Raw genomic sequence first — 13101 nt, 5'->3', positions numbered from 1 at the left:
CACAGCAGGGCCCTGCTGTCCTGCACTGTGGGGAAAAGGAAAGGCTCACTGAAAAACATCCCTTAGATGTTACAGCTAGGCTGGATTGCCATGTGTTACTGACATAGCCTAGGATTTCCCATTCCAGGATCCCTTTTTCATTTGCTTTTAAGTTTTTCAGACAGGATGCATTTGGGATGGTACTTTCCAGATGCTTGCCAAGTGTCCTTTCTTTTTCTTCTGGAGGCCATGTAAGAAAAAAAGCTTTATCCTTATACTGAGTTCTTAAAGAGTATTATTATATAGTAAATGTTACCTTTATATATGTCAGATTTTGCCCTACGCATTGAAGAAAGAGGTGGGCCAGAAGGGAATATCAGGTGGCAGTGTTTTTGTCTTGTCTGAGGATTTATTTTCTCCTGGCAGTGCGTCCTTGTTGCAGCACACCTCACCTTGAGTCCTTCGCAGGGATGTCTCCTGCAGTTCCTTGTTCACCTCCTCTGTGTTATAAAATGGACACTCAAAGGCCTGAAGGAACCTGCCTGGGTCGCAGGGATGTGTACTCATCAATGAAACATGTGGCACTGCTTTCTGTTGGGTGGACTAATATGTCAAGGAGATGGGCAGCACCTCGTGTTTGTGCTTTTGACAAATCAGCCCGTGTCTAATCTCTGGATGTGCAGCATCTCATAAATAATGCAGCAGTCGCCGGACCAAGCACTGTGCTGGGAGGGGCTTTGTTGTTGGACAGGAAAGGATGCAATGAAACTAAATCATCCTTTATTCTTCTTAGTAAGAGTTTATCCAGTAACAGGCTGGGGTTTTTTCAGTTTCTTTTGGGTGCGTCAGATGTATCTAAAGGCTCATCAAGTTGTCCTTTTAATTTTTTTTTGTTGTTTTGTTTTGTTTTAAATATTCCAACATAAAATCTATTTGCTCTGGTTTGGTTTTTTTTACTTACTTGATTTTCATTTGCTCTCTTCTAATATGTAATTTTCCTCTCATTACCTGGGGAAAAGCAGTAAATGGCATGTCTGTGGAGAAGTCACAGCAAGCAGCGAGCTCAGGGTCCCTGTGTGTCACCATGGCACAGCTGCATGGCACCAGGGGGAACTGTGAGCCCCTGGGTGGGTGGGCAGCCCTGGGGAAGGGGCACGTGGAGAGGGGCTGCTGCAGGAAGGCAAAGGGGGGCTGTCCCTGTTGAGGAATTATCCAAGTTTCAGGGTAGGGAAAACCACATCAGGCTGAGAGGTCGTGGAGCCTCTTCTGCAGAGGCTTTAGCTGCAAGTTAGAAAACTTCAAAATTGCCCTTGTTTCCTGTACCGCATGCTCTAGAAGCTTTGGTTTTGCTTTGCAAGTGAAGAAGAAATGGTCAGGTTTTTATAACAGAATTGAGGGTCTGTTTTGGGTGCTCAGAAAGGCATGTGTCTGTGTCACCTGTCACATCCATCTGTCTGGTGCTTCAGTGCACACCTGGCAGTGCCCTTACCACAGTCAGTGGTCATCTTTATACTGACTAAAGAAATCTCAGAGAAGCAACAAAAGAAATTAAATTTTTTATAGATCTTAGAAAGTGTAAACATTGGTTTATTTATTAGTATTTAATTTCTTGACTTTGGGTTTTTTTGTGGTTGTAAAACCTGATGCTCTTTTGAGTTTTGTTAGCCAAAGTACATATTATTATAATTCCATGTTTATTGGGGTTTTTTTTACAGGCTCTAGGAAGTTTTTACTTTCTTCATGAATCTTTGAAAAACATCTACCAGTTTGATTTTAAAGGTAAGCAAAGGCATTAAATGTTTTTAATGGTTAGTTGGCTTTATACATCAAGGCAGCTTTTCCATGCTTTTTCTGATGGTGGTACCTAGCAATGTTTTCGTGTCATGCGGGCTCCTGTAAAATGCAGGCAGGTCCCTTGGTGACAGGTGTTGCTTTTCTTACCTTTTACAGACCTTTTAGAAGGAGTCAATGGACCAGCCACAGGCTGCAAGCCAGAGCATTAGTCATTCCCATGCACCTTTAGGTCCATAGTGATCCCTGAGGATTTCAGAACTCTGAATGGCCACAAGGTTCTTCCATGTAGATCAGATACAGGACCAAGACCTTAACTGTCCAACAGCGATGGCCATTTTGCAAAGCAGCTGAGGTAGATTTAGGGCTTAAATTACTTGGGAGCAGAGCAGGTGAATAGGAGGGTGGCACTGTTTAACCCACAGTGATCCTTCAGGTTGGAGGTCTTGTTGTGCCTCACAAGTTTCAAAGTATAGCTGGGCTATATATGTTATATATTAGGAATAACATAGAAAATTATTGAATGCTTCCTGAGGTGAATATAGAAAAGATTATATAGAATTTATGTTATTTCAGTTGAGAATTGTATCTATTTAATACAAAAATATCCTGAGCTTCATTTAGCTTACTGAGCTGACTCACATTAATACTGTGTCTAGCATCCCATTAATGTGAGACACTGTTGAAATGGGAGTGACTATGGACTGAGCTAATTGGCATCATTATGCATGGCAAAACCGTAGCAGAGCCAACTTGCCAATGTGAACCATGCTCATAGAGATGGGTTTGGCCCAAACATCATTTAGAAGGAAAAGACTCTGAATAAAAATCAAGGAAATGGGTGAATGAGTGTTGTAAGTCACACTCTGTTCTTGTCATAGCAGAATCCGTCTCCCAGCATAGGGTTTGTAAAATATCACCCCAAAGGCTCCCATCTTTCAGGGGAAATGTAAAACTTGCCTCTTCTCTCATGACTATTGACATTTTCACAGTGTATTAAGCTCTTAAATCAGAAGAAAAATCCAGATGGATACAAAAATTCTCTGCACAAAAATCATTATGAAATTCTGGTTCTACTCAAAAGTGTGCAAAAAATAGATGCTTATACACAATTCAGTATTCCTGGAACATCACTGTTGCTTTTCAAAATTCACTGCACAGTTGGATGTGACTGAATACAGACTGGAAAAAAAAAGATTGTTGCTGTTTTTCAGATCTCAGGAAGACATATCTCCATTCTGAAAAAGGAATAGTTTTCTCTTGCAACCTCACGTATTATATGCTATAGTGTAGGTCTGTTGAGCTGTTTTCACAGTGATCAGAAGCCCAAAAATTTGCTTACAATTCAAACTAGTGCCAAGCTGACCGTTCTGAAGGGATGTCCTCTAAGAGAGGGGGTTTAGGCACGTTCCAGTTGACCCCCTGTATTTACAGAACGAACCTTGCTCTCAGGTGTGCAGTCAGCAGTGGAGTGGAGCTGCTGTTGGTGCAGCCAGGCTGTGCTGTGCATGTGCCCTGCATGCTCTGCTCTGCAGTCCTGTCACAATGAGCCTCTGGTGCCTCCCTGTGCCAGCTGCTGCCTGCCAGTGCAGTTCTCCCAGCAGATGCCTTCAGTCCTTGCACTTCTGCCAGCTCTTTTCTGTAACCCAGCAGGCTTCAGGATCTCTTTGCTTACTCTGTTAAACTTGCTGAAAGAGTCACATCCATCCACAGTCTACTTAGAATGATACCAGATCAGTTTATCAGGATATTTGTTCAGTTGTCCCGTGGGAGCCAGGCCTCAGAGGGGTTGGCACATAAGGAATAATACTTTTTTTTCCCCAAAGACATTGGGCTGCATTACAGTAAATGCTTCCTCAGATATGCAGTAGGACTGAACAGTTTAGGAAACTTGATAATATTGGGAGTTTTCCTCTTACACATTCCCGGCTGAAAGTGACTCCAGTGTTGTAGGTCCAGGATAATGGCAGGTGAACATTAGCTGCCCGAGCTCCTGTGGCAGAGGAGTTAAATTAAGTCAGGTTCTCACCTTAGATGTGCATTGTTCTCATCAGGTGAGAAACCAAGTATAAAGTGGATCAAGAAGAAGAACCTCTCATTCATGAGCTGAGTAGATCCATAGGAGTCTGTGTTGTTTCTGTCTATGATGAAATTAGAGATTTTGGAAAGTGATGTGCACCACCACTGAGTCTCTTGTGCTAGTCCAACACCCATTCCAGCTGTAAAAATCCATGCTCATGTGCTGATGGCCACAAAGGGTTGATCAGATGAAGCCTGGGGGCTGCAGGGTCTCAGAGCAGCTGAGATGGGATTTGAGTGCAAGGGTGTGCAGAGATCAGGCTCACGATTAGAGTTCCAACACTTCATGGGGCTCTGGGTAGTAGAAATGACAACATCACAACTGTGCAACTTCAGCTGTGTCTGATATAAACAGGGGTGTTTGTTTTCCCCCAGAACAGTTCAGTGCTTGCACACTTTTTGTAAGATCCTGTTGATTTGCCAGCTGTTTTTCCAATAAGTATGAGAAGATGCTCGTAATGTTGAAGTTATGTGTGTTAATTTTGGTTTCTCTCTCTTCCTAGCTAAGAAGTATAAAAAGGTTACTGGGAAAGAAATCTACTCTGACACTTTAGAAAGCACACCCATGCTGGAAAAAGAGAAGTTTCCACAGGATTATTTCCCTGAGGTATGTACAGAACTGTGAAGCATTCCCAAATACCAGGTTTGATTCTGATTTCCTCTGACTACTCTTGAGCAGCTCCTCTCAGTGATAAGGGTGGAATGGACTCTTGGAATTTTGTCTGTTTCTTGACACCAGTAATACATGTTTTAAGTCATGGCATGATGTACCAAAATCCAGTGAGAGGTCCTTGTGAAGGATGAGGACAGTGATGCAGAGACTGGTTTGTGCAGTAAGCCCAGGCAGTGTGGCACTGTGGCACTGTGGCACTGTGGCAGCGTGGCACTGTGGCATTGTGGCACTGTGGCAGTGTGGCACTGTGGCAGCGTGGCACTGTGGCACTGTGGCACTGTGGCAGCGTGGCACTGTGGCATTGTGGCACTGTGGCAGTGTGGCACTGTGGCAGTGTGGCACTGTGGCAGCGTGGCACTGTGGCACTGTGGCAGTGTGGCACTGTGGCAGCGTGGCATTGTGGCACTGTGGCAGCGTGGCACTGTGGCACTGTGGCAGCGTGGCAGCGTGGCACTGTGGCAGCGTGGCAGCGTGGCACTGTGGCATTGTGGCAGCGTGGCAGCGTGGCACTGTGGCACTGTGGCAGCGTGGCACTGTGGCAGCGTGGCACTGTGGCATTGTGGCAGCGTGGCAGCGTGGCACTGTGGCAGCGTGGCACTGTGGCACTGTGGCACTGTGGCACTGTGGCAGCGTGGCACTGTGGCACTGTGGCAGCGTGGCACTGTGGCAGCGTGGCACTGTGGCACTGTGGCAGCGTGGCACTGTGGCAGCATGGCAGCGTGGCACTGTGGCACTGTGGCAGCGTGGCACTGTGGCAGCGTGGCACTGTGGCATTGTGGCACTGTGGCAGCGTGGCACTGTGGCAGCGTGGCACTGTGGCATTGTGGCACTGTGGCAGCGTGGCACTGTGGCAGCGTGGCACTGTGGCAGCGTGGCACTGTGGCACTGTGGCAGTGTGGCAGCGTGGCATTGTGGCACTGTGGCACTGTGGCACTGTGGCACTGTGGCAGGGCTGTCTCGGGAGCTCTGTGCTGCTGGGTTCTGCCAGCCCGGCCAGCACAGGGACACCTGTGCCTGCTGCCAGGGACACCCGGCCCGGGCACACACTGGCACTGTGCCCCACGGCTGCCCTCACACCCCTCTGCACTTGTTTCAGCAGAACTGCTGCACCTCTGGGATTGCTGGTCTTGCCAAAACCAGAAACACAAGCAGAACTGAGGGGTTTCTGCACTGCATCTGAAGGTGCAGACTCTCACTTCTTTGATATTTCCTTTAATGTTCTCAATTTTAATTTCTTAAGAGTATCTAGAACATGGGTGTTTAATGGTTAATGTTCTCCTCAAACCAAGTGAATAAATTTGTTGAACTGCTATAACATTTGTGGATCAAACAGGCATGTTACTACTTCAATAAAAGGAAGAACTAAATAAACTCCTAAAATTAATTTAGAATTTGTAAATGTACACACTTAGAGATATTTACACAGTGCTGTGTTTGGCAGAGCATTGCATAAATAGTTATGGGATTGATAGGATGAAGGCTGTTCTTTTTCTTGACTTGGATACTAAATTATTTATTTTTATACCTCAGTACTGGAAGGAAAAGTGCCTTTGACATAATTTTGCAAAGCATTCACTTCCTGTGAATAAGCATGTCAAGTAGTTTGAAGCTAAGTGTTGGATCCCTCTGAGGGAGCTGGAGCCCTTCCTCAGGATTTGTGTTCCCCTGGGTGGCAGTGAGCTGTGGCAGTGCTGTGCCAGGGCTGAGTGCTGCCAGCTGCCTCACAGCCCCAGGACAGGCTGTGCCGTGCCCACTGACACCGGGAGAACTATTTCCTCCTTTATTTACTTCACTGCTATTGCTTCATTGTGATGCTGGCAAAGCTGTAACTTGTGCAGCGCTGTTTATTGCCCCTCTTGCATCAACAATTCCTCACGGTCTCTTGGGGCTCTCCCACACGGCTTTGTGGGGCAGGAGTGGTGCTCAGGGATCAGGTGTTCCCACTTCATGAGCAGCTGCAGCTCCTGCTCAGTACACCCTCCTGTGCTGCTTTTGGGACGGGACCGGGGACCGTGGGCACGGGAACCCGAGGGGCAGCTGGAGGCTGTGACACCCCACACTGCTCCCGCTGCTCCCAGTGCCTTAAATAACACCCTCACACTGCTCACACTGCCTTGAATAACACCCTCACACTGCTCACACTGCTCACACTGCCCTGAATAACACCCTCACACTGCTCACACTGCTCCCAGTGCCCTGAATAACACCCTCACACTGCTCACACTGCCTTGAATAACACCCTCACACTGCTCACACTGCCTTGAATAACACCCTCACACTGCTCACACTGCTCCCAGTGCCCTGAATAACACCCTCACACTGCTCACACTGCCTTGAATAACACCCTCACACTGCTCACACTGCCTTGAATAACACCCTCACACTGCTCACACTGCTCACACTGCCCTGAATAACACCCTCACACTGTTCACACTGCTCCCAGTGCCCTGAATAACACCCTCACACTGCTCACACTGCTCCCAGTGCCCTGAATAACACCCTCACACTGCTCCCAGTGCCTTAAATAACACCCTCACACTGCCTTAAATAACACCCTCACACTGCTCCCACTGCTCACACTGCCTTAAATAACACCCTCACACTGCTCACACTGCCTTAAATAACACCCTCACACTGCTCCCACTGCTCACACTGCCTTAAATAGCACCCTCACACTGCTCACACTGCTCCCAGTGCCTTGAACAACTGTTCTGAGCAGAACCCTCTGTGTTTTGGTTGTCAGGGATAGTGTTTGTTTACCTGGAGGAGGAACAGACAGGAAAAGAGAAAATGTGCAAAGATACGCAATTAAGTAATGAACGAATCTGTGAGGCGCGCTGAAGGTTGGGTTCCGTTCCTGCCCCCAGCAGAATCCCTGGGAACGCTGCTGCAGCCAGAGCCGTGGGGCAGCTGGGGCCACGCAGAGCTCGGCACAGAAGGAGGGCAAAGGGACACGGGCTCTGCAGCTCTGCAGCTCTGCAGCGGCGTGAGGAACAGCAGCATCCTGCTGCAGCTCTGCACCCTGGCCTGTGCCAGCCCAGGATATCTCCATGTCACTTGAAAAGTTAGAAAGTAATTGCAATGATTCTTAGACCATGCTGTTTTCCTTTGGAACTGGAGACAAGTGTCTCGAACACACAGATGCAGCAAGAGCAAAAATCAACAGGGAGATGGTTTTGGTTCTCAGATGCGTGTTTCTATGTGTAAAGCTAAAATTAATTTGCTATCACGTTTTCTCGCTGGACAAATGTTAGTAACAGCAATTAAAAGGCCACAAAATAATGTGTATTTTGGAAATTTGGGTTTACCCAGCAGAAAGCACGAGCAGCATATTTACCCAAACATCGCATTGACATGCTCTTGTGTGTTTTAGCCAGACGTTTCATATCACATCTGCAATTTTTTGTGTGAGAAATGGTTTAAGACTGATTTCTTTTATTGCAGCTGTTTAAGGATGATCTAAAAGTAATTACAGTGATTGAGGCATAATGCAATTCAAAATAATTACAGCCCACTGCATATAAAACTAACAAAACTTTCTGCTTTGATTTATGGGTCCTCTTGGCAAGACATAAACCTCAAATGATGCCTCTGGGAACAACACTCTAGATAATGTTAGACCATTTTAAAAAAAAGCAGATTTGTGTAGTCTATCAGGCCTGAGTAATTTTTTTTTCTCATAGTGAGAAATTGGTTGTTATCATAGATCACAGATACTGCTCAAAGCTCTTATGAAAGATGAATTAATTTCACTAATGCTTTAATGCAAACCTTTCATGGAGGAGGCTGTATGGTGATAACCTTACTGCGGTCTCTCCTTTCTCAATTATGATTTATGTTGTCTTTTAGTAGATGAAACTGCCTGTATTCACAATCCATCTGCTGGCTAAAGGAATCCTATTAACAGAGGATCTGAGAAGAGACTTAATAATATAAGGTGAAAGATGTGCTATCCCCTTTCTGGGACATGAAGTAGGATTTTTTTTCCTATTTTAAAATGTAGATCACTCTCTGAGAGCATAAGATGACCTATGTCATCTACACCTGGTGTTATGTGGGCTTACAGATGGTACAGCAGCTAGTGACTATTTGTTAAAGTAAAAATAAAGATTGTTGCTTTGAAATCTGCAATAAAAAGCAAATTTCCCTTTCCTCCTTCCCAAGCTATAACTCTTTTTTAATTCTGTTTCCAAAACTTTCTGCATTCCAAATACTTCATTTAGAAATACTAAAGCACATGCATGATCCAAAAGTACACGAGGCATGTTGTTGAGCTGCAGTGTGTTCCCGAGGCTGAGGATGACTCTCCATATCAGAGCTGTGGAGCTCCAGCTCCTGGGCTGCACTGGGAGGCCTGAAGCCTGCTAACTTCTGCGTTCCTAATGTTAAATAGACAGGTTATTGAAAAGTGAATTATTTCCTGAAGTTAAAGGAATTAGGTATGTTCAAGTTATGAGTAGCTAGAGGTAGTTTGCACAGTGAAACAAGTGCCATTTTACAGTACAGAGTGAAACAAGTGCTATTTTACAGTACAGAGCGCAGTGTTCCTGCTTTGTTCAGCCTCCCTGTGTGACCTTTTCCACTGTGAGCTTAACTCCTCCCTGGTCTCCTGGCCTCTCCTGGGCCAGGTAAAAGCCCCAAGCCCTCGTGGCTCTGTGCACCAGTTGTTGCTTTTTGGCAGTGACTCAGTCTGGAGTGTTACGGAGCTGCTGACTTCTGAGGGAAGAAGGGCAGTATTTTGAGGTAGGAACTGCATTCTAGGTGGTTTTCATGGCAAGTTGCCGTAGTACAGCTCTGTTTCGTGTCCAGTGAAAGCCTGAGTGTGCCATGAGCAGGGGGACCTGGGCTCCTGTGTAAGGCTCTGAGGAGGAGGAGTTCTCAGCAGGGCAGGGAAGCCTTGTCAGTGCTGGGTATTGCTCAGTGCCTTGGGTGCTCTTGCTGCCAGTATTTGGCCGATTCCTGTTTCAGGTTTCCCTCTGAGCTGTGGTGTTCCTTTAAGGAGCTGCAATTACACTGCAGTCATCACCACTTTAATATGTCTTTCCTTCATGCCCTGCTTTGTATGGTTGAATAAACCCTTTCTGGGTCACTATTTAATTTGATATGGTCCCCCTCAGTAAAATGATGGAGAAAAGATGAATTAAGGCTCTGTGCTGGTCATTATCAATCATGGTTTGTGTGCATTACTTATTGCTCCCAGTGCTTTTTGACATTAGCCCTCTCTAACCTCTCTCTTCATGTTAATGCTGCCTGGAGGTCCTTTCCCCTGATGTAGCAGGGGTTATTTATGTAGGTGGTGGTGCTGGGGGGTTTTAAAAGGTCAGCACAATCTCTTCAGGGACTCTATTCACAAAGGAAAAGCTGGCAGAATGTAACTACCAGTTTTCAAATTGTGATTTTAGAAACTGTGTTTTTTTGGTGAGGATTTCTGCTGGTGAGGTGTCAGAGCTGCAGCCTGGGGCTGGCCCAGAGCTGTGGCAGGACACGGCAGAGAGGGAGGGACAGGCTCAGAGCACAGCTGCCCTGGGGCTCTGCAGGAGCAGCACGAGGGGCAGCAGATGCACCGAGGGAAAATCTGATTAATCTGGCTAAAGCTTTCACCATGAGGTTAAACAGCAGGAGATGGGCCCAGACGGGTTCTGGAATGGCCGTTCTTGGGGGTGCTCAAAACCCAGCTGAGTATGGCTCTAAGCAAGATGATCTGGTTGGGCCTGTTCTGGTGTTGCATCTTTTGAAGTACTTTTGCTATTTTGCCACAGAGGAAAATAGCAAATGAGAAATGGCAGCCTGATTGAAAACATTATCTTGGACCACATCATAGGCTTGGACTACTTGATTTTAAGTTCTGTGTAGTTGTTTTTAAGAAGGAAATGACAAAGTTCCCTTTTTTAATCAAGATTAAACTTGAGCCAATTTTGAATGCTTTTAGCATTCAATTTTTTTCATTGATTTCCTTCTCAATAAGTGTTGACATCTCTAGTTGTAACTGTGCCCCCATGAGCATCACAGAAGAGACCTAACTGTGTAGGGGGATACAATATAAGAAAATAAAGGTAGTATAGAAAGTCATCTTACCCTTAAGGCGTTGCAGCTGAGCCAATTATTAGAGACTGGGAGCAGGCCTGACTTTATCAGGCTGCACCTGTAGCCAGTGAGAGGAGTGTTATAAAAGAGCGGGGTGGGCGGCTGAGGGCAGCTGGATCAGGTGGGTGCTGTGAGGACAAGGAGGAGGCAGTGCTAGAGGAGCTGCCTGTGAGGCACATCAAGGTGGTATGAAACTCTAGCAACATGGAGCCTTTGCACTATAATAACAACATTACTGGGCTGTGGGATTTGTGCTCCAGCCATGGATCCTGTTGGGAAGGGGTAGAGTGTTTGCTTTCCAGCCAGCCATCCCCTCAGTGCTTGCTGGACCTGCAGAAGAGGCTGATTTTTCACTGTTAAAAAAAAATTTGCAATAAATAGATTATTATTTGAAATATAGTTATTATGGTGTTGTTTGTGGTTGGTCTGGGCTGCAGTCACTGTGCTAGTGCCTGAGGAGAAGGGCAGGGAGATGGGTCCCTTTTCCCTGAGGGATGGTCAGAAGGTGCAGACTGGGTTGGACAGGGTTGGAGCAGCATTGTCTACTGGAAGGTGTCCCTGACCACAGCACGGAAGCTGGAACAGGGTGTGGGTCCCTTGCAACCCAAACAGTCTGTGATTCTGTAATTCATTTGAAGTCAGCCTGGTTTGGTTTGTGGAGGCCCTTCCCTATCTCAGTAGAGTTTAGGATTGAGACCTGTCTGTTTTTAGAGAGAATAAATACACCTGGCCAGTGCCTCAGGAGAGGTCTGGGGGAGTGGTACCTCTGACTGGGGATGCTCTGCTGGGACTGGCAATTTATTCACAATAAGTGCTCCCATTCTTTAGCTGCAAAATCATTGGCATCGTTATCTAGGCCTGTGTGGTGCAATATTCATTCCCAGAGCAGATTAGCCCAGACACACATGCGTTGTTAACAAGGAATAAATAGGATGCAGAATCATGTATTTTTATGGGAGGTTGTGGATTGTGGCAGTGGCTTGGAAGTGGCGCTGAACAACCTCTTCTTGTGTGTGAGTGACATGCACGGGCCCGAGCTGAATTGTGGCTTTCTCACCACTGGTGTGGCTGTGATGAATGGAATCTTTTAACGCCATTTAAATTCTTACCTTTTATAGAAATATTGGGTGACTTGGCTCAGCGAGAGAAATAGCTTTCTAACAGATCTCATTCATTTTAATTTGATGTAAATCTCTGATGACATCTTACAGTTCAGGTAAAATTACAAAGAAAACATTTGTGCATAGGCAATAAGAATTTGCTGGTTTAAGCTAAGCATAAATATAGCTGGAAAGCTTTCCTATTTGGTTATCTTTCATTTGTAAACAACTGCCAGGGCTTTTATTAATTTTACATATAATTTTGTAACTGCTGCAGGATCAAAAATATAATTAATTCCAGGATTTATAAAAGACAAAATATCTGTTTTAAAGGTACCTCAGTTTGTGTTCAGTGCTTCTTGGTTATAATGTATGGATGAACTCTGCTTCATTTTGTTCTTTGTGTCAGTACATTTCACTTTCACAGTATTCTTTACCTAAGGTGATTGGTTCTTATTCATTTATTTTTCAGTGCAAGTGGTCCAGAAAAGGTTTCATTCGCACAAGGTGGTGTATTACTGATTGGTAAGTTGCATCTTGATGTTGTTTCTGATTACGTTTGTTAACAACAATTTCAAGCAGGTATTTTCATGTGTAGATTGGCCTGTTCATAGAGCAGGTAGGTTCCCCACCTGCTTTATTGTCTGTTGAGCACGGGGTGCTCAGTGAATTGTGATGGTGCATGAGCAGTTGTGGTGTTGGTGTGACCCCATGCAGTCAGAGGGGCTCTGGGGCAGGGACAGGCACAGTGTGGAGCTGACACTGTCCCTGGGACAGCTCAGGGCACAGGGACAGGCACAGTGTGGAGCTGACACTGTCCCTGCTGCTGTCCCTGCTGCACTGTGGTGTTGGTGACCCCATGCAGTCAGAGGGGCTCAGGGTCAGGATCAGGCACAGTGTGGAGCTGACACTGTCCCTGGGACAGCTCAGGGTCAGGGACAGGCACAGTGTGGAGCTGACACTGTCCCTGCTGCACTGTGGGGTCGGTGTGACCCTGTGCAGTCAGAGGGGCTCAGGGTCAGGGACAGGCACAGTGTGGAGCTGACACTGTCCCTGCTGCTGTCCCTGCTGCACTGTGGGGTCGGTGTGACCCTGTGCAGTCAGAGGGGCTCAGTTGGTGTGATCCCATGCAGTCAGAGGGGCTCAGGGTCAGGATCAGGCACAGTGTGGAGCTGACACTGTCCCTGGGACAGCTCAGGGCACAGGGACAGGCACAGCGTGGAGCTGACACTGTCCCTGCTGCACTGTGGGGTCGGTGTGACCCTGTGCAGTCAGAGGGGCTCAGGGTCAGGGACAGGCACAGTGTGGAGCTGACACTGTCCCTGCTGCACTGTGGGGTTGGTGTGATCCCATGCAGTCAGAGGGGCTCAGGGTCAGGATCAGGCACAGTGTGGA

At 46.5% G+C, this 13101-nt stretch overlaps 1 protein-coding gene across 5 annotated transcripts in view; it reads left to right on the top strand.

Moving 5' to 3' along the window:
• INPP5A (inositol polyphosphate-5-phosphatase A) overlaps positions 1 to 13101 on the top strand; it is a 181664-nt gene that overhangs the window by 93256 nt on the left and 75307 nt on the right. For 4 of the 5 annotated variants that reach the window (XM_059476949.1, XM_059476950.1, XM_059476951.1 and 1 more), the window contains exons 5-7: positions 1695 to 1758; positions 4353 to 4456; positions 12179 to 12231. In XM_059476949.1, coding sequence (XP_059332932.1) covers positions 1695 to 1758; positions 4353 to 4456; positions 12179 to 12231 — 221 coding nt within the window. The remainder of the gene's footprint in view (positions 1 to 1694; positions 1759 to 4352; positions 4457 to 12178; positions 12232 to 13101) is intronic. The other variant, XM_059476954.1, reaches the window with a different exon arrangement.

Source organism: Ammospiza nelsoni, chromosome 8 (assembly GCF_027579445.1).
Source record: "Ammospiza nelsoni isolate bAmmNel1 chromosome 8, bAmmNel1.pri, whole genome shotgun sequence".
Taxonomy (NCBI): Eukaryota; Metazoa; Chordata; class Aves; order Passeriformes; family Passerellidae; genus Ammospiza; species Ammospiza nelsoni.
This window is presented reverse-complemented; position numbering and strand designations above follow the sequence as displayed.